The sequence below is a fragment of the Myiozetetes cayanensis genome, unplaced genomic scaffold (genome assembly GCF_022539395.1).
Source record: "Myiozetetes cayanensis isolate MyiCay16 unplaced genomic scaffold, myiCay2020 scf1, whole genome shotgun sequence".
NCBI classification, from domain to species: domain Eukaryota; kingdom Metazoa; phylum Chordata; class Aves; order Passeriformes; family Tyrannidae; genus Myiozetetes; species Myiozetetes cayanensis.
In genome coordinates this window covers 55528166-55551654 of record NW_026086604.1, presented here as the reverse complement: position 1 = coordinate 55551654, position 23489 = coordinate 55528166, and the positions used below count along the sequence as shown (strand labels likewise).

The following is a 23489-nucleotide window of genomic DNA, read 5'->3' as shown; positions in this document are numbered from 1 at the left end:
TAATGGTATCAAGACCCTGTCAGATAAAGTCTTTGATATGTTGATCTTCAGAGAACTTTAGAAATGTAAAAGGACAGAACTCAGAACAGTAAGGAAGGAAAAAACCTGTTATGGATAGACATAGCTTTGAAAAAAGGATGCAGAGATAATAAGACTTCATCCTGCAATGAATGAGTCACAGAAATGATAAATAAAAATAAAACGAAACTGAAAACTTCTTCAAAGTTTCTTCAAGTTCATCTTTCTACACCATTCAACAGAAGGGAAATTTAAAGTTTTAGCACATCCCATATTGAAAGTGTTAAAAGATAGCTTTTGTCAAAAAATCTTCACAAAGCTATGAGAATTACAAAACTGTCTTCATTTGAGCACCTGCAGTTACATGCAAACACTTCATGAGCTTAGACACACAGCAATATCCACTGCTTGTCCACCTGTCATCAGGTTACTGGGAGAGCACCCATTTGAAAAAGAAAATATATATTAAAAAAAAAGTTATTTGAATTATAGAAACCAAGCTTGTGAGGAGTCAGGAGTAGGCAGCTCTTTGAAGTTCATCTTATGTAGAGTGCAGTAAGAAAGCAACAAGGGACAATGTAAATGAGATTGAGTGACTAATTTCCCCAGTGGTGGAACTCCTACACATTTTAACTGCAGATCAGTTAGAATATACATTGTAGAAGAGACATCCATGTTAAATAATGCCAGCAGAGAGGAAAAAGTCAAACCAGCTTCAGAAGCAGTTGTGGGAATATACAAGCTAAAGGGAACAAGCAGTAAGAGGGAAAGTGGAGGCACCAGTGCCAAGTCCAAAACAGGAGATGCAGACACAGAGGGATTCAGTGCTCCCAGTAATGCGAGACTAATCTTCGCCTACTTAGGTAGTCTACAATGCCAACAATAATTCTGGAACCCACCCACCATTTCTTTTGATTTTTAATGTTCAGTAAACTTTGTGTGTGTGTGTGTGTTATTATTTTTATTAAGATACCCACTTTGCCCTTGATATATCACTCCCCTACTTGTAACAACGAAAACTTTATTACTGATGATCATCTTGAATACCAGTCTTGAGCCATGGTTGCATAAAATGCAGCAGCTGATACAACTAATTGGGCCTTCATTTAAGAAAATCTGGATAAAATGCCCACACTTATGGCGCAGGAGTATATTGGCAATGAAGAGTGCATGTGTCTCCTCTGTGTTAGTAGCAACTCAATGAATTGATTTTGTAGCTACTAACTCTGACACTGAAGACAGTATAAGAAAACATTTGCTTTTCTGATGCAATGTAGACTGACCGTATTTAAAGAGGCAAGAAGGACCTGGATTGAATGCTCCTATAGATGAGAATGATGCGTCTCTTCCTCCTGAAAAAATGTTTTTATTTTGGGAAATGCCTGCTTCAGCAATTCCTTCTCCTTGTAGGATGAATGAGATAAGGATTCATTTTATTATTATTGTAAGTATCACATTGGATCTCATAAAGTTCCCACCAGTCCTTTTTGGGGAAATGTGAGCAGCCCTGTGTGCATCTGGTTAGAGCTCTTCATATTCATTGCACGAGCATATCATGCACAGCTAAAAGAAATTTTTAATCAGTCAGTGATACTTCTTCTGTAATTGCTCTTTAAAAAGCACTGATGGATCCATGTGAGTTCAGCCTCTTGTGAAAAACAAACCCTCATTGCAGCAATCACAGTATATTTAAAATCAGCTTAATAAAGTCCCTTTGTTTTATTGCTCCACAGATAGAAAGAGTGTCTTGGAAAACAACAGACAGTTCTGAGTTGCAATTAATAATTTAGTACAATCTTGATACAGCATATGGAGGACATTAATGTGAGTTTACTGTGAGAGTAGCACAGTGCTGGAGACCAGGGTAGCAAAAAAAAAAAAAATTAGCCATTAACTGAGAGGGCAGTGACATACATCCTTTTGGACAGCATTTGCATATAGTGTACTGCACTTTCACATTTTTGTTGGGTTTTAATAAAAACGTAGTTTCTCATGCAACATGTGGTATTAATAGAACACCCTATGAGTATTACAAGGCCATCTTCTTTTGTGCATCTGCAATTATATGCAAAAAATTCAGGAGCACATACACACAACAATGTCCATCACTTGTCCACCTATCATCAATTTATTTTTTCCAATTACGATGGCAAGCACACACTTTCAAAAATAAGATCAGCCCTCTGGCCAGATGACCAATGATGTGTCACGTATCTTTACTACATGTTTAAGAAACTCTACTTTGTGAAATTACTTTGCATTATAAACAAAGCAATGTAATTCTAGAGTATAGGCTACACAGAAATGAAATCCCAAGCCCCCTAATGATTCATCTCTTAGTTCTCCTCCTCATCCCTTTACTTTACAGAAGTCAGCAAGAGTTATTTCTTGCATGCTGCCAGACCCATCAAAGTGATATTAGCAAATACATTAGTAAATTACTGTAAACATAAATTGTAGAATCATAGAATGGCTTCAGTTGGAAGGGACCCTGAAGATCATCTAGTTCCTGCCCCCCTGCCAAGGGCAAAGACACCTTTCACTAGACCTGGTTGTTCAAAGCCCTCTCCGACACAGCCTTGAATACTGCCAGGGATGAGGCACCCACAGCTCCTCTGGGCAACCTGTTCCAGTGTCTCACCACCCCCACAGTACAGAATTTCTTCCTAATATTTAATTTAAACCCACCCCCTTTCAGTCTGAAGCCATTCCCTCTCGTCCTGTCACTACATGTCCTTGTAAAAAGTTTGCAAAAAGTCTGGCTTCCAAATCGGGGCCATGGTGCACTAAAGGCTGAAGAAACACGTATTTCCCTTTTTAAATTAGTGTCTGGACTCAGAAAAAAAGTAATAAATAAACAATAATTAAAAAAAAAAATCACAAATCCGATGTTTGCAGAAGCTGATGTTTCCAAGAACGACGCCAGAAGGGAGGATGTGAAGAGCCGCGGCCCTGCAGGGGCAGAGGCACAGGCGGGAGGCGGGTGGGAGCCGCGGGCCGGGCAGCGCAGCGCACTGAGCCGCTGTGGCTGAGCCGCTCACGGCCCCGAGCGCCCCGGGACGGGCGGGGCTGCGCTGGGAGCCCCCTCCGCACCACCGGGCACGGCACCCTGAGCCCCGGGGCTGCGCGTCTCACAGAACCAGTGCGGCTGGAAAACACCTCCGGATCACCGAGTCCAACCCGTGGCCCGACACCACCCTGCCCACCAGACCACGGCACTGAGTGCCACGGCCAGTCTTCCCTTAAACACCCGCGGGGTCGGTGACTCCACCGCCTCCCTGGGCAGACCGTTCCAGTGCCTAATCGCCCGTTCTGCGAAGAAACTCCTAATGCCTAACCCAAATCTCCCTGGCGCAGCCCAGAAACACACCCACCCATCCCGCCGCCGTTCCCAGGAGCAGCGGCCTCTCCCCCCGGGCCAAGCCCCGCCTCAGGAGCGCTCCGGGCGGCACAGCGGCCGCACCGCCGCCGGCCCGGCGCGGGCGGGCGCGCTCCACGCGAGGCCCCCTGGGAGCTGTAGTTTTCTGCGCTCCCGCCTGCACGCTGCGGGGCGGCGAAAGCTCCCGGCGTGCTTCGCGAGCGGCGACCGGCGGCGGCGGGTGCTAGGCAGCGGCGGGAGGACTACGATTCCCGAGGTGCCCCGCGGCCTCCCCCGAGCGGGCGGGCGGGGCCGGCGCGGCGGTTGAATGCGGGCGGGGAGCGGGCGCGATGGAGTTGTCGTCGCTCGTCAGGAAGCTGGGTAATGGCTCCCCTCTCCTCCCGGCGCTGTCCCGGCCCCTCCGCCTGTGTGCAAGGGGGGCGAGGGGCCCGGCCGTGGTGTGCGGGAGCCCAGTCATCCCTGCCCGGCCTCCGCCGCCCCTCTGGCTCCTGCCCTCCACTCGGCTCCCCGCTGCGGGCTTGGGGGGGACTGCGGCGCTTCCCTAGGTGGGAATGCTGCCCTAGGTGGGAATGCTGCCCTAGGTGGGAATGCTGCCCTAGGTGGGAATGCCGCCCTAGGTGGGAATGCTGCCCTAGGTGGAAATGCTGCCCTAGGTGGAAATGAAGTGCTGCCCTAGGTAATGCCGAAAGCTGCTCCTTCAGAAGCGGTGCCTTTCGATTCAGTGGGCTTGGGTAGTTTTTTTTGTCAGATTGGCGAGTCCGAGGCAGCTTTCCGTATCCACAGCATCCTCTGCGAGAGGTTCAGGCACCTGGTTGCATCAGGAGTGGTGCACTTGGCACCGTATTATGTCAGTATAGTTTATTATGTCTCACCGCTTTGTAACCATGCAAACATACTTGATTAGGTTATCGCTGGTGAGCATAATCATATTTGTCTTCATTGTAAGCATAATACTGACAGCATAAAAGCTGGCTTTTTTCCCCCACAGATCTTTGACAGTTTTCTGTTTGTCCAAATAAAAAAAAAGTTGCATCAAATAATTTTATGGCTTTTTTAATACTTTTTTTTTTTTTTTGGGCAGGTCATGAATTGACAGAGATAAGAGAGCGATCTCTGAAGACTATTCTATTTAAATTAGATCACAACTTGATTTCGTATGCTGATCTGGTCCATGAAAAAGCACTTTTTCGTAACCTTTTGGAGTGGTTCAATTTCCCAGTCGTACCAATAAAAGAGGAAGTACTAAATTTTGTGAACAGTTTAATCAAGGTATGGCATACTAACATTCATTTATTTTTAAACTAAATGCCCTTAGAATACCAAAGCTAAATAAAACTGAATACTATTTGACGTTGTAGCTCCATATAAGGAGCTTTTTAGAGTGTTTTTGTAAAACAGGAATAATGAAGCCACTATGTGTAGACCAAAATTAAAACAATTTGAGTGACTTGAAAATGAGTCAGAGGGCACCAGATTATAGTTGAGAAAAATCGTTCTTTTATGGATTTCTACTTTAGTTTCTCACTTAGTGTTTCTTTTTTTCCTTGGAACATTATTTGCAGCTAGGCATTTGCAGTGTTCCTGGAAAATGAATATTTGAACATCGGTGCAAGTTTTTTAGAAAATTGAGAAAATGTTACAGAATTTCAGATATCGTGGATTTTTATATTCTTTTGTTTTAATCACTAAGTAGCAACTAGGCAGAGGAAACAAAAAAAACATCCTTGATACTGATGGATGGTTGTCATGGTTTTAACCCCAGCCAGACACCAAGCCCCTCACAGCTGCTTGCTCACTCTGTCACCAGTCGGATCTGGGAGAGAATTGGAAGGGTAAAAGATAGAAAAATTGTGGGTTGAGATAAATACAGTTTAGTAGAGAAAGCAAAAAGTGTGTGCACAAGCAAAGCAAAATAAGGGATCCATTCACCACTTCCCAGGGGCAGGCAGGTGTTCAGCCATGCCCGGGAAAGCAGGGCTCCATCACCCATAACAGTGACTTAGGAAGACAAATGTCATCACTTGAAATATCTCTCCCTTCCTTCTTCTTTCCCCCACATTATAGACTGAGCATCCTGTTGGAACTAGATGATCTTTAAGGTCCCTTTCAACCCTGTCCATTTTATGAAACTGTGATATAGAATATCCCTTTGGTCAGCTGGGGTTACTTGTCCCAGCTGCATCTCCTCCGAACCTCCCATGTACTCCCAGAGCCCTTGCCAGGGTGGCAGAGTGAAAAGCTGAAAAGTCCTGTGTGCAGCACAAATCCAAAACACAGCCCCATACCAACCACTATAGAGAAAATGAACTCTGTCTCAGCGCAATGGTTTAAATGAATAAAGGCAAAATATAAATTAATTATTACAATTTTTTTTCCTCCCCTCGCTGCTCGCTACCCCCAACTCTCATTGAGACACCTTGAGACTTTTCAGACTAACTTTGTCAATTATTTGTCCTAATGTAGCATCCACCTGCTGCTGAGAAAATGATTGGAATTGGTGCAGTGGAATTTTTCTCTCAGCTTCGCCCTGATGTGGATCCGAACTTGCAGGCCATAATTGATGGGATTGTGGATGGACTGTTCTTCCTTCCTTCTGAACTTCCTTCTAGTTCTTTATCAGTATGCTGTCAAGCTCAGTCTCAGCCTTCAGTAGATCAACCAGGTGAATTACATATTTTGAAGTGTAATTTTTTTTTAAATTAAAATAAAGTAAAGGGAAAGACTATGTAAAGCTGGTGTTTTCAGCCATAATAGGCAAATTATTCCTAAGAGATCAGTGAAATGCGTGGTAATCAAGTTTTGCTAGAGACAGTGTGACCTTAGCTAAACCACCTAGTGCCATTCCTGTAATGGAATTCTCTGTCCATTTCTTCAGTGTGTAATATCTGTTTTCTTTGATGTACAAGGAGCATGATACGACTTCTAAGAACAACTTTATGGCAGCAAGTGTAGCAACTCTGAATAAATCTGTGATTTAGTTAGTGTGCTTTGCTGCTGTTCATTGTGTAATAGGCTTTAGCTTTGAGAGCAGTTCATATCTTAAAAAAGAAAAAAAATAAGCAGTGGTTGATCCTAGTAGAACGATTAGTTGTATGCACTCTCCCACTTAGTTTTGCGTATTTGTCATAGAAAAATCCATAAACTTTCTTTAAAGTGTCATATTATGTGCAAAGTACTTCGCATATATGTGAAGTGCTATTACTTGCTTCTCTTATCTAGCTCATTATCTATCTGTTACAATGATTTACAGTGCCTCTTAAGTGTAATGTAACCTATGTGGTTCTCCTCTTCCACCTTAAAAATTTTAGCAGAAAGTTTGGAGGAGAAAATTACAAATCATAGAGGTGCTTACTTCATCCTCCTGGTTAATGCTGTTACAGTGCATGCTGTAGTAATGGCCACACCTCTCTTGCTCATACTGTGCAGTCTCAGAGATAAAAGCAATTTTTCTGTGGTTTCTACTGCCTGTCTAATGCTTGGAGTTCTCGTTTGCTAGAACTGTGTGGCACTATGTGATGCCTGGCGGTTGTGGGTTTTTTTCTTTTTTTTTCTTTTTTTTCCTCTTTTTCTTCCTGGCCCATATACTTCATGTTTCCACTGTATGGGAAAAAGTATAATAGTCTCCTACATGCACATGCTTGTCTCGTCTTTTGGAACTACTCAATTGAAGTTACTTAAGCTGTAAATTGTATGCATGTGTAGATTAAATAATCTTAGTGCTTCCTAACAGGAGTGTTGTATTTTTCTTTCTGTTTCTTCTGTAACTTCAGTTACAGGGTAAAAATGTAAACTAATAATCTGGGCATTATTTAGTCTGATCTTTTGAACCAAATATTGTGATCTGGAGAGATTACTTTTAATGTTACAGACCTTGTGTATATATTTATAAAGTTTGTGTATGAATGGCATGTATTTGACAATATACATATTATATACAAAGAGGACAACTTTTCGGGTGACCTGAGAAGACAGTAGTGTTGGTAGAAAAAGGCTGTAAGTAGTTAATTAAAAAAGTCTATTTTATTGCTACATAGGTAGATTTTGTTTGGCTGCCAGTTCTCCATCAGGCAATACATTTTGTGTAATTATTTTTACTATTGCTTGAATGATATTGCAGAATATAGTTATGAAAAAATAAACATTGGTGCACTCTCTTTACTCAATTTTTCTTATCATCTGAGACTATCTTAACCTATTAAGGAGACTGATTTAAAACTCAAGGGCGAAAGGGAGGTAGTTCAGGAAAAACATGAAAATAAATTGAGTTTTTCTTTTCTGTGTGTATACATTTTTTAAACTTATCTTTTTTTTTTGTTTAGTTCTGCCTCAAGAGGAATTATTCACTGGATATTTTTATCAAGGTAGAAGTCATCCACCGCAGTTAGAAATACCTCCCAAAAGAACAGCTGGTATGTGTAGTTATGAAGGAATACGATAATTATAGCAAGTGCTTAGAGTTGTAATTTAGATTGAATTTCATTAGAAATGTGCATAGCAATATTGGTTATTCTTTTTCCTATTGTTATTCTGGGAAATCAAGTACCACAGAAACTACAATTATAACGCTTATAAAAATGACACTCATCTTAATAGATCTTTCTCTTTTCTAGTAAAAAGCTTAGCTTTTTGGAATATGTAAAGTATATTAAAAAGTGTTGAATTGTAAAGATTATTTAAATTGCTAATACTTTTCAGAAGATCTGTGTTTCATAGTCAAAAGTGGCTGTTCGAGTACCTTTTATTTCAACAAAACTTAGTCTGAAGTACCTTCCTACTTAGAAAACTGGATTAGATACTTTGGGAATGTTTACCTTGTATCTAAGGTCATATTTAACATACAGTATGGTGCTAAGAACTAGACTTTAAAATATGACTTTGCAGTTATTGTATGTGAATCACCAGTTTATTTCTTTAGTAGTTCATAAGCTGTCTTAAGAATTGCACAATAATTATTACAAACTTTAGGTTAAAAATAGCTTCAAAGTTATTTTTGTTAGAAAGTTATTATGTGTCATAATTTCATAAGAACAATAATTTCTACTGCTTTAAAAGCAAGAGAGCAATTTTCTATTTTTAGAGTTCATGCTAATAAATATTCTCTAGTACCAGATTTGCTAAAACCTTTTTCATTAAGTATATTTCGTTTGGGTTTAAAATGATTTTAGTGGTGTTTTGGTGTTGCTGAGTACTCTTGCTAAAAGCACTTGAGTTTGCAGAAGTCTATATTTAGTAAAATGTACTTCTTTTACAGATTCAGTATATATATTTCATTATATATATATATTTCAGTATAGTTCATAAGTTTCTTTGTTGAATATATACAGTATAACACCTCTCTAAAATATATTACAAAATATCTACTCTGGTTTTTTACAGTGAAATGCTTGAAATTTTCCACATTTCCTTGGCTAACTCTGACTTCAACAGATAGACATGTACTTTCATCAAATGAAAGGTGCAGTAATAGAAACATTACGCTTTTATTGTAGTTTTTATTTTTCTGGAATAGTGGTTGACAATTTCTGTCCTTCTGCATTATAAGGCTGTTCCTGTAAATAACCTAATGAGCTAATTTTTGATAAGTGATTGTGAAAACTGTGCTGAAGTTGGGCATTGTGTTTAAATCAGAGTGCTTAAATCAGAGTGTGTTTGGGGTTTTTTCATGATACTTCATTGTCTTCTTAATTTCTCGAGTGGATCAAAGATTCCATTCAGTTAATATAGAACAAGGTGGAATAAAATCATTATTTACTTCACCCCCATGACCACTTGACAGGAAAATCCATACTTTCAGTAGTCCCTTGGCTAGGTTTAGGCTAGTAAGTTTAGGCACAGGATCTTATCCAGGCACCAAGTCATTCCAATTGTCTTTCTGCAGTGATTTTATTTTTTGTTTTTAACTTTCATTTAGAAAAACAGTGTTTGATGTGGCCCAATGAAAAATTCTGTATTTGGGATTCCTTATGAGTTGACACTGAACTGTGATATAGATTTCTGTTATAGGTTTTTTTGTTTGTTGTTTCCTTTTGAAAGATCTCTGAAGCTGTAAAACCTCTTTAATATTTAATTTCCTTTATGCCTCAGTATTGAAAAAGAACAGAGATTTGTAAAACTGGACAAATTTTTTTACAGTAATTTCGGAAACAGTGGTTTCTGAAACAATTAAAGTGGAAAAAAGTGAAGTAGAATATCCTAAAGGTTCTTATTGTTTACTAATATACATCTTAGAGAATAGCTTATAAATTTCTTCCTTTATGGAACTTCCCACATGGGTAATTCAAGTGCTTTTAAGTCATACATGAACCTAAGTAATGAAAGAAACTTTCTTACTAGTATGAGTTAGATTACTTGCTGTATAACACTGAGATAATTACCAACTTCAGAGGGACTTTCCAGTATTTACTATTTTAATTTCAAATTCAATATCAGTATTGTTATCTCTCTTTTTGGAACCTAATTTTAAATGTGACTTGATAATAGCTGGAGTTGAGTTTGTTCTTTAGTGTATATAGGATGAGCATGGCTTAGAAATAATTCAACTTTAAAAGTGGTGTGACAATAGAAGTACAGAGGTTTTTTTCTTTAGATTCTTCAGTGTTGTGATTTTAACTTTCTTGTAAATACTTGTTCAAGGTAGTAATTACTGGTTGGTTCTTTTTAATTTTAATACATATTTAAATATGAACTTTTAGCTCTTTGAGAAGTAACAACCAAAGTTTAATTTGGAGTACATGTGAGCTTCTTCAGGATGTGATTATGCAAGATTTTCCTGCTGAGATCTTCCTTCAAAGGCCAAAGATTGTACAGGCAAGAATTCACATAAAGTTTTATGTTTTTGTTGTACTGTGGTACAAATTGTGCCAAGGAGGAACTGTAAATTATATGATTTGTTTCTAAACAAAATAGCTAAACAGAAGTTCCATTATGTTAACTCTAGGTGCATAGGAAAGGGGACATTGGCTACCTGTCGTGTTTAGAGAATTTCTTGGTTGTAGTAATGTATTTTGCTAATCAGTAATGAAGTGTGTTCTGAAGTAATACATGGTTTCTTCTGGATAAGATAAATTTGTGGTGGTGTTTATGCATACTCTCTAGTGGGCTTCCATAATGAAAGTAGTGACTTCATTGGAAGTACAATGTGGAACTCTACTTTTTCCTTAGAACTGATAGTCTTGCATTCAGTAAGAAAACTAGTTAAGCTATTTATTCTTTGCTGTGATATTGAAAAACCCTTGGAAACATCTGTGGACTATATTTAGTGCAGGACTTTTGCTGGCATAGTTTTTCATGAAAGTGATTAATGTTCAGCTATTGGTGTTGATGGTTTTGCCTTTGCAGAGCCTTTTGTCCCTGCTAAACCTGGCTTTTGTAGGAGATGGAAGACATCGGTTAGCTTTGCAGGCTGTGTCCTGCTTGCAACAGTTATGCATCTTCTTGAGAAGCAGGCTTAACTTTCATAGAGATCCAAGTTTTTCTTCCACAGAGCAAGGTAGGTATTTTTAAGTACTTGAGATACTGTTATTTATACTACAGTTAAGATTGCCGAAAATGATTTTTGAAAAGAAACCCTTGAAACTTATAGTAAATGTAATCTTGTGAAACTATTTTACTGAATAAATGGAGTTCAGTACTACTAATGTTAGTGATTACCCATTCATCAACTTTTCCCAGTATCCAATTGTTTGTATGTCAGCAGGAAAGGGATTTTTAACTAAAACTAGATCAAATCTGTAAAATAAAAGTGGGCAGAGATTCAGAAAAGTTTTCAAACTATTAGTTCTTAACAATGTAGTTACTGACTTCATGAGCTACATTAACTTTTTTCTTTATGGTTGGTGGCTAAAAATAGCTTAATCACTGTTTTGAGTTTTGCAGTCATTAGGGCTACTTCACAATGGTCTTAATGCTTAAATGTTACAGCTTTAATGGTGTAAATTAGTGGTAATGGTCTTCCTGTTTCCATTTTGCTGTCTGAATTGAATCAACTCTGTTTCTATAAATTGGTAGATTGGTTTTCTTCATAAGATTGCCACTATATTTGGTGTCTTAATAAATTATATTGGCTACTAATTCAGTTATAACATCAACAAGTCCAATAGCCTTAGGCAGACACTATTGTTTCTATTTTTAAAACTCAGGATTTATGATTCAACTGGAGTCTTCAGTGGTTTTGCCTTGGAATTGCATTTCCAAACTCTATTTGCCAGTGATAGGTTGTCCTAACTCACCAGTATTTACTTGGTGTTTTCCATATCCTACCTGGGTTACTTTTACTATTCACTTGATAGTATCTTTCAGAATAAAGGGTTCCAGTAACAGAAAATATATGCTTTGTGTTACATAAAGGCACAGCTTCCCAGAATTCATCTATATCTTACTGTCAAGAGCCAAGAGGTCCTCCTCGTTCTCAGAATCCATCACCTGGAAGTAGTAGCCCTCGACCATCTGTAATTGGACGGACAGTTCAGCGTCCTAGAGGAGATGGTCAAGATTGGGATGCAGTATCTTCCAGGTGAATAAAACAGGAAATAAATTAAACTTCAATTAAGAAATTATTAATATAGGATTATATCATCAGCTCCTTGTCAGTGTGTGGAATGATGCAAGAGTTTTGGTAACTGTGAAAATTCAAACCATGTTTTATGAATTAAACTATTCTTTAAGTGGTGTGTAGAATACATAAGGTCATTGCCACATTTTGTACCCAACTCCCTTTTTAAAAACAAAATCTCTTAGTATCAGTTGTTATTGCTTGTGCATGTATTTGTAGTACACAGACAAGCATTTATTCAGGCTATTGCTATAAAGTCAGGGATTTTTCTTTTTTGTTCAGCAGATGACCTTTTAAGTTATTTTAAGTAGAATGGCCATCCCATACATAACAGTGTATCGTATTGTCAAAAATGCTGTGATGTAGAAAACTTTCCATTAAAATCTTTAACCTTTACTTATAAATCTGACAACAAAATTCAGTTGTGTAACATCTAAAAGTTTTACTCCAATATGAAATTATGAATTGTCTGTATACCCTCAAAATGAAAAGATTTGTGTGTGGTTTTATCTTTATTTATCTTGACACAACAGACTTAAAGCTGTTGTTCAAGAACCAATGTGTTTTAATATGTGGAAGTTTAAAAGTCTTTGTAAATCCTTACTGTGTGCTTGTTGGTAGTTCTTTTAAGTCTCTGTGGTGAATGGGCTTAATGATTGAATAACTCCTAGGCATGCAAATGGACTGTGATGATAATATCTCATGTAGTAAACTGTAAATGCATCTTGAGAGTAATTATATTAGAAGTTTATTTTACTCATCTAATACATTAATATTTTAATATGTAACTAATATTTTAATGTCAATCATCTCCAGGCTTATTGCGTTTTAGTATCTGACCATTTTTAACATTTCACGGTTTAATAGTAGCTGGTGTACATTGTGCAAGAAATAGTGATAGCCTGGCTGTCAGTCTAGTAATGAAATCTGCATAAGAATAGGGATCAGTTAAGGTGGTGATGAGACATCTAAAAACCAGGGAGTGGTAGTTTGTTAAAAGTCTATGGCCATATTATGAGCTGTTCATGACTGTATGCTTTTATCTTCTTGCAGCCTGTGTGCTGCAGTAGAACTGCTCACTGTCCATAAATCCCATTTCCTACAAAGATACAATTTAGCCCAGAGGTACCATAAACTAAAACATGATGTTAATAGAAGATATGATACAGAGAAATGACAGAATTGTTGCTCTGACATTGCTTATATTGATATGCAAGAGCTGCTTTTAATGAATCTAGTCATTTTCAAAATAATTGTAATGTAAATTGTTTATTGGTATTCTGTATGTAACTCTTCTTTTTCCTTGTTCTTAAATCTTGAGACTCTTCAATCTATCTATTTGTCTGTTTCAAATTCTGGAAACTTAACCTTTCCTCTTCTGAATTACTTTTATGACTGATACCTCTCCTTCCTTACCCTCTGGTAAGTGCAGCCAAACACACTACACACTACTGAACTCTTCTATTTTTCCTGTAGTCTTCTATTGACCTCCTAATCAGTTGGCATTTAAATTCTTAATTGCTATTCTTTATACATCTTTTGCATTTAATTAGAAAATATAATGTAACACAATCATGCCACAATTAATTTTCTTCAGCTTGTTTAGTAATAAAAAAGGACCAAACAAAAGCTAGAAGTTGGGTTTTTAAATACAGGTTTTTAAAGCAAATCTTAGGATAAGAAAAAACATAAAATACATCTGTTCTGAACTGTATTAATTATAATGCTGACAACAGAATTAAATTATTTTTGAAAACAGTTGAAAAAGACTACAATTACGAACGGTATACTGTTCATAATCTATGAACTATATGTAATATATATTTAATTATTAAAATATGGCTATAATATAATAACACTATGTATATTTTGTAATATAGACCTGATTGCACTTAAGACTTTCTTGGGCAAGAGAATATTTTCTGTTTTACAGTTGGCAAGGTAGTCCTAAGGCTTTAACATAGGGCACACTTCATAATTTTGCTTCTAATGATTCTTGTGGCTAGCTATATAGAATGGTTTAAATATAGTAGGTATCATTCAGGATGAAATTTGATTTGGTAAGTGGCCTTGCAACTGAGAGATTTTGTTCATCACAGAAAAGAAGTTTCAATTCAAGTTATATTTCTCTTGCAATATTGTATTCATTGCATATGTATTTCTTCCAGTACACAGTGCTAAGTGCATTTGAAGATGACTGCCAAAACATTAGGCATTCACTTGTGATGTTACCAGTTCTGACATTTACAGAACCAACCAAACAAAATCCCCCTCTTCCTGCAACACTGGTGGATAGCAGAGAAAGAATGGGATGGAAGGAAGGATATGCTTAAGGAAGGAGGACATGAAAATACTTGATGCTATTTTTGACGTGTGTACTTATATGGGTTTTCTCTTTGCAAAAGTTAACTATGTCTTTTTTTTTTGTTTGGTTGTTGTTTTAAGTGGAAACAGTGCTCAAGCAAATGCAAACTCCAGAATCTCCCTGCATTCCCCATTTGATGTAGGACATATTGATCTACCAGATATTGAAAATGAGGACACTTTGGAATTACAGATGAAGCAGCTTAGCCTTCCTCAATTCTGTGTTTCCATCTTGGAAAATGCAGTACCTCTTCTAAGAACAGGTGAGAAAGTGTTAACTATTTCATTTATTTATCCATCTTATTATTAATAAAGACCTCTTAAGAGGTTGGTATTATGAGGTGAGTAGCTCAAATAAATAAGGTACAGATAATTAGTGAACTATTGTAACTGGTTACAGCAGTTCCTTTCCTGGGACTTTGTTCAGGTCATAAAGCTTGAATCTTCTGGTTGATTTCCAGAATTGCTGCAGAAGTTTTAAGTACTTTTACTGACGGTGGGGAGAAGTGGGTGTGTGGTGGAAAAATGACGTGGCTGGGTAAAATGTCATACAAGAAGATGAAAAAATAACCACACTTAACTAAGCGTGTTCTGATCTCTTTGAGCATAGAGTTTACCTCCTGGTAATTCAGGAGGTGTATTCAAGAAATATATTCAAGCAGTAACAAACAAAAATTCTGGCAAGAGGTTTGTTTTTATTTATGTGAATGCAGTAATGCATTGTAATTGATTTAAGAAACATAATTCATGATAACAACTATAATTTTAATTTTAACTTATAAAGGTTCTAAATTGCAAAGTGTTTTTGAAGGACAGTCTTTTTGTTCTTATGTTGTCTCAAATGGTATTTAACTGTAAAATGTAATTCAAAACAGGTATTGGTAAACGTGGTAAGGTTTTCAAATATAGGAGATGGAAATGTACATGTATCTATCTATAAGTAGGATAATAAAAGATAGAGGCTTTAACTTAAAAGTTGTATGAAATATGTATGAAAATTACTCAATCCTCTTTTCTTTTTGGTAATAGACCAACTAAAATGAATTAAAGTTTTGTTTTTCCCTTTCAGAATAGTGATATTTAAATATTAATTAGTCACAAGCACATTTGTGACTTCTGGCATCTTTTATTTATAATGTAAAACTACAGAAAATGTATTTTCTATCTTTTCCTTTTCTGGTGCCTGTCACTTCAAATCTGCAGAGTTAAAATACAGTTTTTCCACCTTTCAAGTTTCTTTCATTGAATCTTACCATAGACTGTATGAGGAGCAGCTGAGGTCACTTGGTCTGTTCAGCCTGGAAAAGAGGAGACCTCATTGCAGTTACAACTTCCTTGTGAGAGGAAGAGAAGGGGCAGGCACTGATCTCTTCTCTGTGGTGACCAGTGACAGGACCCAAGGGAATGGTCTGAAGTTGTATCAGGAGAGGTTCAGGTTGGGTATTAGAAAAAGGTTCTTCACCTAGAGGGTGGTTGGGTGCTGGAATAGGCTCCCTGGGGAAGTGATCACAGCACCAAACCTGACAGAGTTCAAGAAGCATTTGGACAATACCTTCAGGCATGTGGTGTGACTCTTGGGGATAGTCCTGTGCAGGGCCCAGAGCTGGACTCAGTGATCCTTGTGGGTCTCTTAAACTTAACATACTCTGTGATTCTGTGACCTAAAATAGTTTCACTTTCAGATAAAGTTGATCTGTTTTTGTTGCTCTTTCCCTAATGTTTTTACACTTTTTAAACTCTACTAGGTGATATTTCTTCATTCTTTCACTGTGCTGTAATGAGACACAGATTGTAAGGAAACTAATATTGGATCTGAAAGCCTGTGATGTGAAGGCACACTGTGAGACAGTATGATACTGTGAGACAGTAACACACTGTTTCTCATGTGGTTATATTTTGAATTTTTTATCTTCACTAAAATCAACAGGCACTTTTATGAACATTATTATCAGCTTATATGGTATAATGTAGTTTTTTTCTATTTAAATTAAAAGGAAAACCAGTAAGTTTATTGAAAAATTTACTTCCTTGTATTTTGCAATATAACATGTATTTCAGTTAAGCTTAAATTCTGTTCCTTGTGGAGATGTTCACTGGAATTTTTCTTCTTTTGTGCTGACCTGTCTTGTGAGCCAAGTCATTGCAGAAATCAGTAGTGTTGTGGGTCTTTGTTTGATGGGTTTTTTTATCATTTTATTGTAATGGAGAAATATATTGAGTCAAATTGGCAACGTTTTGCCTAAAATAAATGGAAAACAACGCTTTCATGATATAGGTAGAAGCAAGCTTTCAAAAAGGCCTAGTGCTGTTCTCTGTCATATGCTCATTCAGAGCACTATCACTCAAGCTGCAAATTCCATGAGCTGTGGTCACTGTCACTTCATATCTAGTCACACATGCAGATATAAATTTTTTCCTCAAGTATATCAACAAGGCTCCCTCAGTGTGTAAAATTTCCAAAAGGTAGAAAAAGTACAAAGAAATTAAACTTTAGTCCGAAGAAACAACAAGTAGACCTTTCTCTTTTTTAAATATTTGTTTTGAGGATTCTGCATGATGCAAAATTTTTATTTTAGCTAAAAAATAAATTGGAAATTGAATGGTGTTGTTTGAAATCCATCCATGTTTTTTTATAGAAATATACCATCAACAAGTAACTAAGCCAACAGTTGCACTAAATTGAGTATTTAGGGGAAGCTGTCACCATATGGTTCCTTAGGATGCCAGACAGTTTTGGCATCCTCAGTCATATGAGGTTGAAAATATTTGGTCTGGCTCCAGATATTCTGCCTTGTTCTTCATGAAACCTTCTAACCTTTGACTGCTTCTCCTCTATTGTTTCATTATCTGGAGAAGGTAAGGGGAGGTTTATATTTGTAGTAAATGTAGGCTGTACATATTTAAGCTCAAACCAAGTTTGTTTTGTGGCCACATGTTCAAGTTTAAAACTGTACAAAGTATAAAAGTCACTAATGGACAAGATTAGCCTTGCTATTAAGAGAACTCAGGAGAAGCAATGAAAATGAATAAACATTAGCCTAAAAACAAAGGGGGGAAATTGTTACGGAGAACAGTACAAGTACAAAAAGTGGATATTTATCTTGTCTTTCAAAAGATCTCAAAGAAAACGATCTATCAAGAAAGGCACTCCTGGCTATATTGAAATGCAGATTAACTGGAATAGGTAATATATACAGAAGATTTGTAACACAGTGGTCTGGGTGGGGGAAATTAGTGCCTTTATCCTAAACTTCAAAGAAGTTCGGTAATCAGATTTACAGCTTTAATTATGTTCATTATTATTTTCTTAAATAATTTTACTGTATGACTTAAGGAAATGCAGACTTTTTTCCAAGTATACAATTGCTTTAATGTCTTCTGTTGTAATTTTGGGTGGTTTTCATCTGTGATTCAGAGCTCTTGGTGGTTGAGGGAAGTTAGCATTAGTTTTGTAGAAGTGTATAGGAAAATTAAAATATGAGAATTTTATATTTAGAATAAACCCTTGTTTACAGTGATGTCCTCTGAATATCAAAATACAATATTTTGTCTACATTTCAACTTATACTCACATTTGTGTTCCTAGGCAGTCAGAGAGTGACAATGGAAGTTCTTGAATTGCTTGTTGAAGACATGTTCCTTATTGGTGATGCTATTTCTGAAAATGTTTGGGAAGATGATAGCCTTTTTGCATTGGAATTGGTAAGATTCCTCAGACTTTGTTCAGCCATATTTAACAGTCTTCTTTTATAAGTTCCTGACATTTTCTGCAGTGATTCATATACATATCTAATCTTCTGCTGAGCTACCCTTTTGAAAATTTTAAGTAGTTTATTACTAGTTCTATTGATGACACATTATTTTTTCAAAAGGTAAGTTCTTTTACCAGACAACACTTGAAGTTTCATCTCAAAATAAGTGCCCATTGAGAGAAACATATGTAGGGAAGGGGATCTGAGAGAAAAGCACTGACTACAAATGTTGGAGACATTTGATGTAAATGGCAACTTTCGCATTTTTTACTCCTTATAAACTATCTGTTTAAAATTAGGGAAATAACTGTTTAGATCCAAGACTAGAATTGTAAGATGCATGCATGCTATCCATTTCCTACACAGGAACTATAGATCCCTGCGCAGATTTCAAATAACCTTAACTATGTTGCTTAACAGGGAAAGAAGGAAGACTTTTTGGCTCAGGAGAGGTTGAAAGCATTAAGGTGCTGTTGACCAAACAATTTAAGTTGCTGGAAATATATCTGAGCACAGTTGAGAGTTCTTATATGTGAAATATCAAATTAGTGAATAACAGATGAAATAAGAATGTCTGACTTGCTTTTTTGAAGACAGGTGAAAGCTGAAGCATAAGCTGGCATGGCTTAGGCATGTAACAAACATATCAGACTTACAGTCTGAAACTTATTTGAAAATGAATGCACCTGGCTTAAGTTAGAATTCATGAAAATACCACTGAATATGAAGCAATAATAACTGCAATATTCATTAAAATATTGCTGTAGGCTTCCCTATTTTCTATTTTATAAATGTTAATCTTTATGTTATTTATAGGACCTATAGCAAATGAGAATTTTTCTTTGAATTTAAGCTACTGATCTGTGCAAAATCAATGATTATTGATCAATTCCAAGCTGAAGATTTCTTGCAGAATATTTAATCTCAGAAGCTTAATACCTTTTGTCTAGTTGTTTTATGATCTGAATCAATATGTTTCATTGCTTATGAGTCTATCAAACTAAAATATAAACTGTGAGCATCAATATATGTATATCCTACTGATTATTATTACTAGGATAATGCTTGCTTCCAGGCTACTAACAAGCAAAATTCTGCAAATAAGCTGGGTGATTGTATACAATTGTATTGATTTTTTATTTTAAAAAAATGGGGAGAGGTAAAAAAAACAACTTTGCTGTTTCCTTTGAGAATTAATAGGGATAAAAAAAACTTTGATGTTTTCAAAGTTTGGATTGTGAGTTGGTTTGGGATTTTTAAAATTCTTTTAAGAATTTTAGGGTAAAGCTTTATTTGCAGGTTCAGACCTGGCCTTAGTATTTCCATATTAAAATTGAAGTTCAAAAGTGTAGTGAGCAAAAATTAAGGCGGGGGGGAGGGGAGAAAAGTGGGAGAGGAAAAGTGAGAGAGCAATCAGTAATGGGTAATTACTGAACAAGTGTTCAGAACTTAAAGTGAAAGTAGACTGAGATCTAGTTCATAGTTCTGTTCAGATGACAAACAATGCTGTGTATTTATGCAGTTTTAGCGTATTTGGTATAATTGTGTTAGTGATACTGGGGGTGCTGTATAAACACTGTAAATATGCAGGAATGTTTCATTTTTTTCTAACTATTGTATTTCTCATTTTGTTTTCAGAAAGATAAATTGCTTCTGGTCTTGGGTTTACTTGGAGAAACTATATTATATCACAAAACCAATATAAGTGCAGAACAGCCCAAGGTGATGTTGGTGCATCACAGAATGGCATTTATTAGCATTTCACTCTTCACTGTTAGATTGCTGCAAATACTTCTCCCTGTAGAAAAGGTATGACATCACTAATTAGAGGTGATTGTCTCTTGCTTTTGCATTTTAAGAGGGCAGAAAATGTTGTCTTTCTCAGGGATTAATACTGGGAAAATAGCCACTGGACAGAGAATTAATCTGATTTGCATTGGCTGATGTATGGTCACAGAGGGTAGCTTTGTCCATTCTTAGTTATTAGTGCATGCTGAAGATTTCAGATCTTAAAAAAACAATTTTTAATACAGTTTTTAAATGAGTTTTTGAAATTGTGTTCTTTTCCCTCCTATATTGTTTTTTCTCTGGTATGATGTACGATTTACAAAGCTCTGCTGCCCCCTGCTAGTTTATAGTATGTATGCAAGTAAGACTAGAACGACATTTAAAATCATCACTCTTAATCTGAGGAAATGTAGTAAGGAATTATGTTTCATACATCTTAGTGATTTTAATTGTTCTTTGCTTCCAGAGCTCCTTAAAAGGAGCTCTGACGTAGCTCTCGAAGTTGGTTTTTTTTTTGTTTGTTTGGGCTTTTTAGGGTGGAGGGTTTTTTTATTTCAGGTGGGAAGGTCCGATGAAATTTTTGTGTGATGGAAACGGTTAGGTGTTTAAACCTGAATGGGTTTAAATTTTTTGGACCAGTTTTTAGTGGAGTGTAGCTTTTTTTTTAGTCGTTATTAAATCAGAGTAGAAGATCAATTTTTACTTACAGCGTTTTTGTCACAAATATTGCATTTTGTATTGCAAATAAGTGTAGACAGGCTAATCTAATGACATTATGACTTTTGTCTCTAAGTTATTATGCACATAATATATCCATTCTGTGTATGAGAGGAATTAGAAAAAAGTTACTGTATTTGAGGTCAAAATTTTAGTTGAAATAATACTGAAAATTTGCAGTTAAAAATCAAAAACTCCAAACCAAAAAGAGAAATCCCAGTTTCTCTTAGTTCTTAGTTTGCAGTATGACCATGTGGAATTATAGATAGCTTTTAATTAAATACAGAAATAATTGTGCTCTGTGTATTCTCTGCCATCTCGTGGTCAGCCAGTGAATTGACTCTGGCCAGCAGTGTGTATCAGTGCTGTGCCTGGATCATACACAACTTTGGTTGCAGGTCTGATATTAGGAGTGACATCTAATTCACTATCAGTTTTTAATTAAAGAAAAAATAATTCTTCTTACAGAACTCATTTAATGATATGCGTTTCTCTAATTTTTACATAGCAGCAGTAGTGGTTGTATTTGTTGCATGACTGCAAATGCTGGTTTTGGTTTTACTGTGTTTTCAGGCTGTTATTCTGACAGTTGTTTTCTTTTTCAAAGGCGAGTAAAGTTATACAAAAGAGTTTGCTGAATGCTTTATTTCTTCTCTCTCTGGACATGTCCTTCTCCTTGGAATACCCAAGCATCCATGAATCCATTGCAGCCTATCTGGAGCAGATGAGTACTGAGAACTACAGTATTTATAAACAAGTTTCAGAAGCTGCATATTCAATTGAATGCACTTGTAGCTTTATGGTTGAAGTTCATAAAAAGGTGTGGTATTTTATTATATAAAATACTTTCTGTAGGCAAATTTCGTTCCTTCACTTCTTTTTTTATGTGATAAAAATTATAGTCTAACGTGGCAGAACAAGATCTGTAAATATGAGAATTCCATACGATGCAAGATATAGTTAATTTATATTTGTTTTCATTAATACTCATCATGGCATTTGTAAAAATATCCTAAGTAAAAACAAAAAAATAAACAACTGGATATTGGAAGTGAACTCTGGACCTTTTGTGGCAAAGAAGTAAGCAGGAAACCATTTATTTATTTTTATTTATGGAAATATGTACACATATATATAATATGTAATACCCTATTTTAAATTTATGTAATTATATAATGTGTGTGTATGTATATTGTGCAGTAGTTAAAATATGGTTCAGGAACTTTTAAATCCCAACTACTTTGGCAATTGCAGCTTTAGAAAACAACTACTTCCAGACTGGCTGAGATTTGTGTGTGTCACTTTGTTATGAAGACAATGAATGTACCTTGCTTTATCGGTTAAGTGCTTCTAGCACAGTACTGAAATACTCGTCTCTATTATCTAAATGGACAAGCAATTTTGCAAAATACTAAAATTGATACTAAAATAAATGAATAAAATACAGCAATATAAATATAGTGCTGTCTTAAATCAGAGTTAATCTATCCTTTATTTAGGCAGGTTCTGGACTTAATAGAAGCAATACTTTGCTCATAAAATACCGTTTACAATGCAGTTAACTCCATCAAATTTAAATGGCTCATGTTTAATATGTCTGGTAACCAAATACAATGAAGATGTATGTACTTAAATTATGGAAAAAAGAAACTGGCTCTTTAATATGAAAAATGATTTGTTAAAAGTTTAATAGAATCTTTCATTATACTCCTCTCACATAAACTGCATAATGATTAAAAAAATAGTAATTTGAATAGAGTTATTGTGTTCATGCTGTGAACTGCTAGCTAAACAGAATTTAATAGAAGTTTATTTGAATTCATCAGGTGAAGTGTTTTTAACTCAGGAAGAGGTTCTAAATTTTTTTTGTTTGAAGTGTATTGAATTACTTAACTATAAACTACTTTGTGAAGACTAAACTAAAACCTACTTAATATTCAATTATGATAAATTTTGAAAGAATAACTTTGGATACTTTTAATTTTACTAATTCTTATAGTTTCTTTCTTTCTCTTCATTTTACGTCACAGGGGGACAAGAATCTTTCTGAATTAGTAGAATTGGCAGATCAGGCCTTGTGTAGTCTACCTTTTCACCAACACTTCCCCTTGCTTCGGGAATGCATTGACATATGCTCAAATATGTGAGTACATTACTATTTAAAACACTGCTTGTGAAAGTATAATATATTTTTTTAAATCGATAAAGTTTTTCAAATAGAATCTCAACTTGTTTATTTCCTGTATTTGAACAGTTGTTTCCCTTTAGCCATTGAAAGGTCTCTTCTAACGGATCTGTGTCACTCTGTGGATTTATTGAAAAGTGAATTTCAGGTGCTAAAAACTTAATGTTTTATTCCATGTATAAGCTTTTATGATTTTGTATACAAAGTTGTTATGTGATCTACAAAGAAACAGTCTTAAAACATTTTGACTTGTCTTTCAGACTTTTTTCAAAATCCTTTGTTCCAAGTTTATTTGTATAACTTTTATTTTACTTTCAGAAATTGATTTTTGGCAAATATGTTGTAATCTCTGAATTTTATCTGTTTTTCAGGGTATATATACCCTTGCAAGAAGTACTTTTCAGAGATTATCCTGAAATTGAACAGGAAAATTTTTGTAGACATCTTTAGGTACTGTAAAATAAACAATAGTTAAATTATTATTTTCTATTTTTAGTTGGAAGTCTGCTGAGGCCAACTCATTGCTCCAGGCGGAGGGTCAGAAGATGCTTCTCTGCCTCTTGTCTCATCCTTTGGTGAATATAAAAACTGAAGCCTATCACTGCTGTTTGGAAGTGGTTAAGGTTAGAACTGATGCTTACTTAACACTTGATGTTGCACTCAGTAATGCATACTATATGATTTCATCATTAAAAGCATTTTTAATGTGAATTCAGTTTACTGTGTTATATACTG

General features: G+C 36.0%; 1 protein-coding gene across 3 annotated transcripts in view; it reads left to right on the top strand.

Moving 5' to 3' along the window:
- Positions 1 to 4540: 4540 nt before the first annotated feature.
- RTTN (rotatin) overlaps positions 4541 to 23489 on the top strand; it is a 76677-nt gene continuing 57728 nt past the window's right edge. Inside the window, exons 1-13 of one of the 3 annotated variants that reach the window (XM_050320969.1) lie at positions 4541 to 4666; positions 5861 to 6059; positions 7717 to 7806; positions 8774 to 8852; positions 10090 to 10204; positions 10736 to 10886; positions 11744 to 11909; positions 14403 to 14575; positions 17899 to 18014; positions 19703 to 19873; positions 21177 to 21389; positions 22600 to 22712; positions 23251 to 23377. In XM_050320969.1, coding sequence (XP_050176926.1) covers positions 5882 to 6059; positions 7717 to 7806; positions 8774 to 8852; positions 10090 to 10204; positions 10736 to 10886; positions 11744 to 11909; positions 14403 to 14575; positions 17899 to 18014; positions 19703 to 19873; positions 21177 to 21389; positions 22600 to 22712; positions 23251 to 23377 — 1692 coding nt within the window. In that variant the 5' untranslated portion in view covers positions 4541 to 4666; positions 5861 to 5881. Of the gene's footprint in view, positions 4667 to 5860; positions 6060 to 7716; positions 7807 to 8773; positions 8853 to 10089; positions 10205 to 10735; positions 10887 to 11743; positions 11910 to 13303; positions 13371 to 14393; positions 14576 to 17898; positions 18015 to 19702; positions 19874 to 21176; positions 21390 to 22599; positions 22713 to 23250; positions 23378 to 23489 lie in introns of those variants that run through there. The other 2 variants (XM_050320978.1, XM_050320987.1) reach the window with 2 other exon arrangements.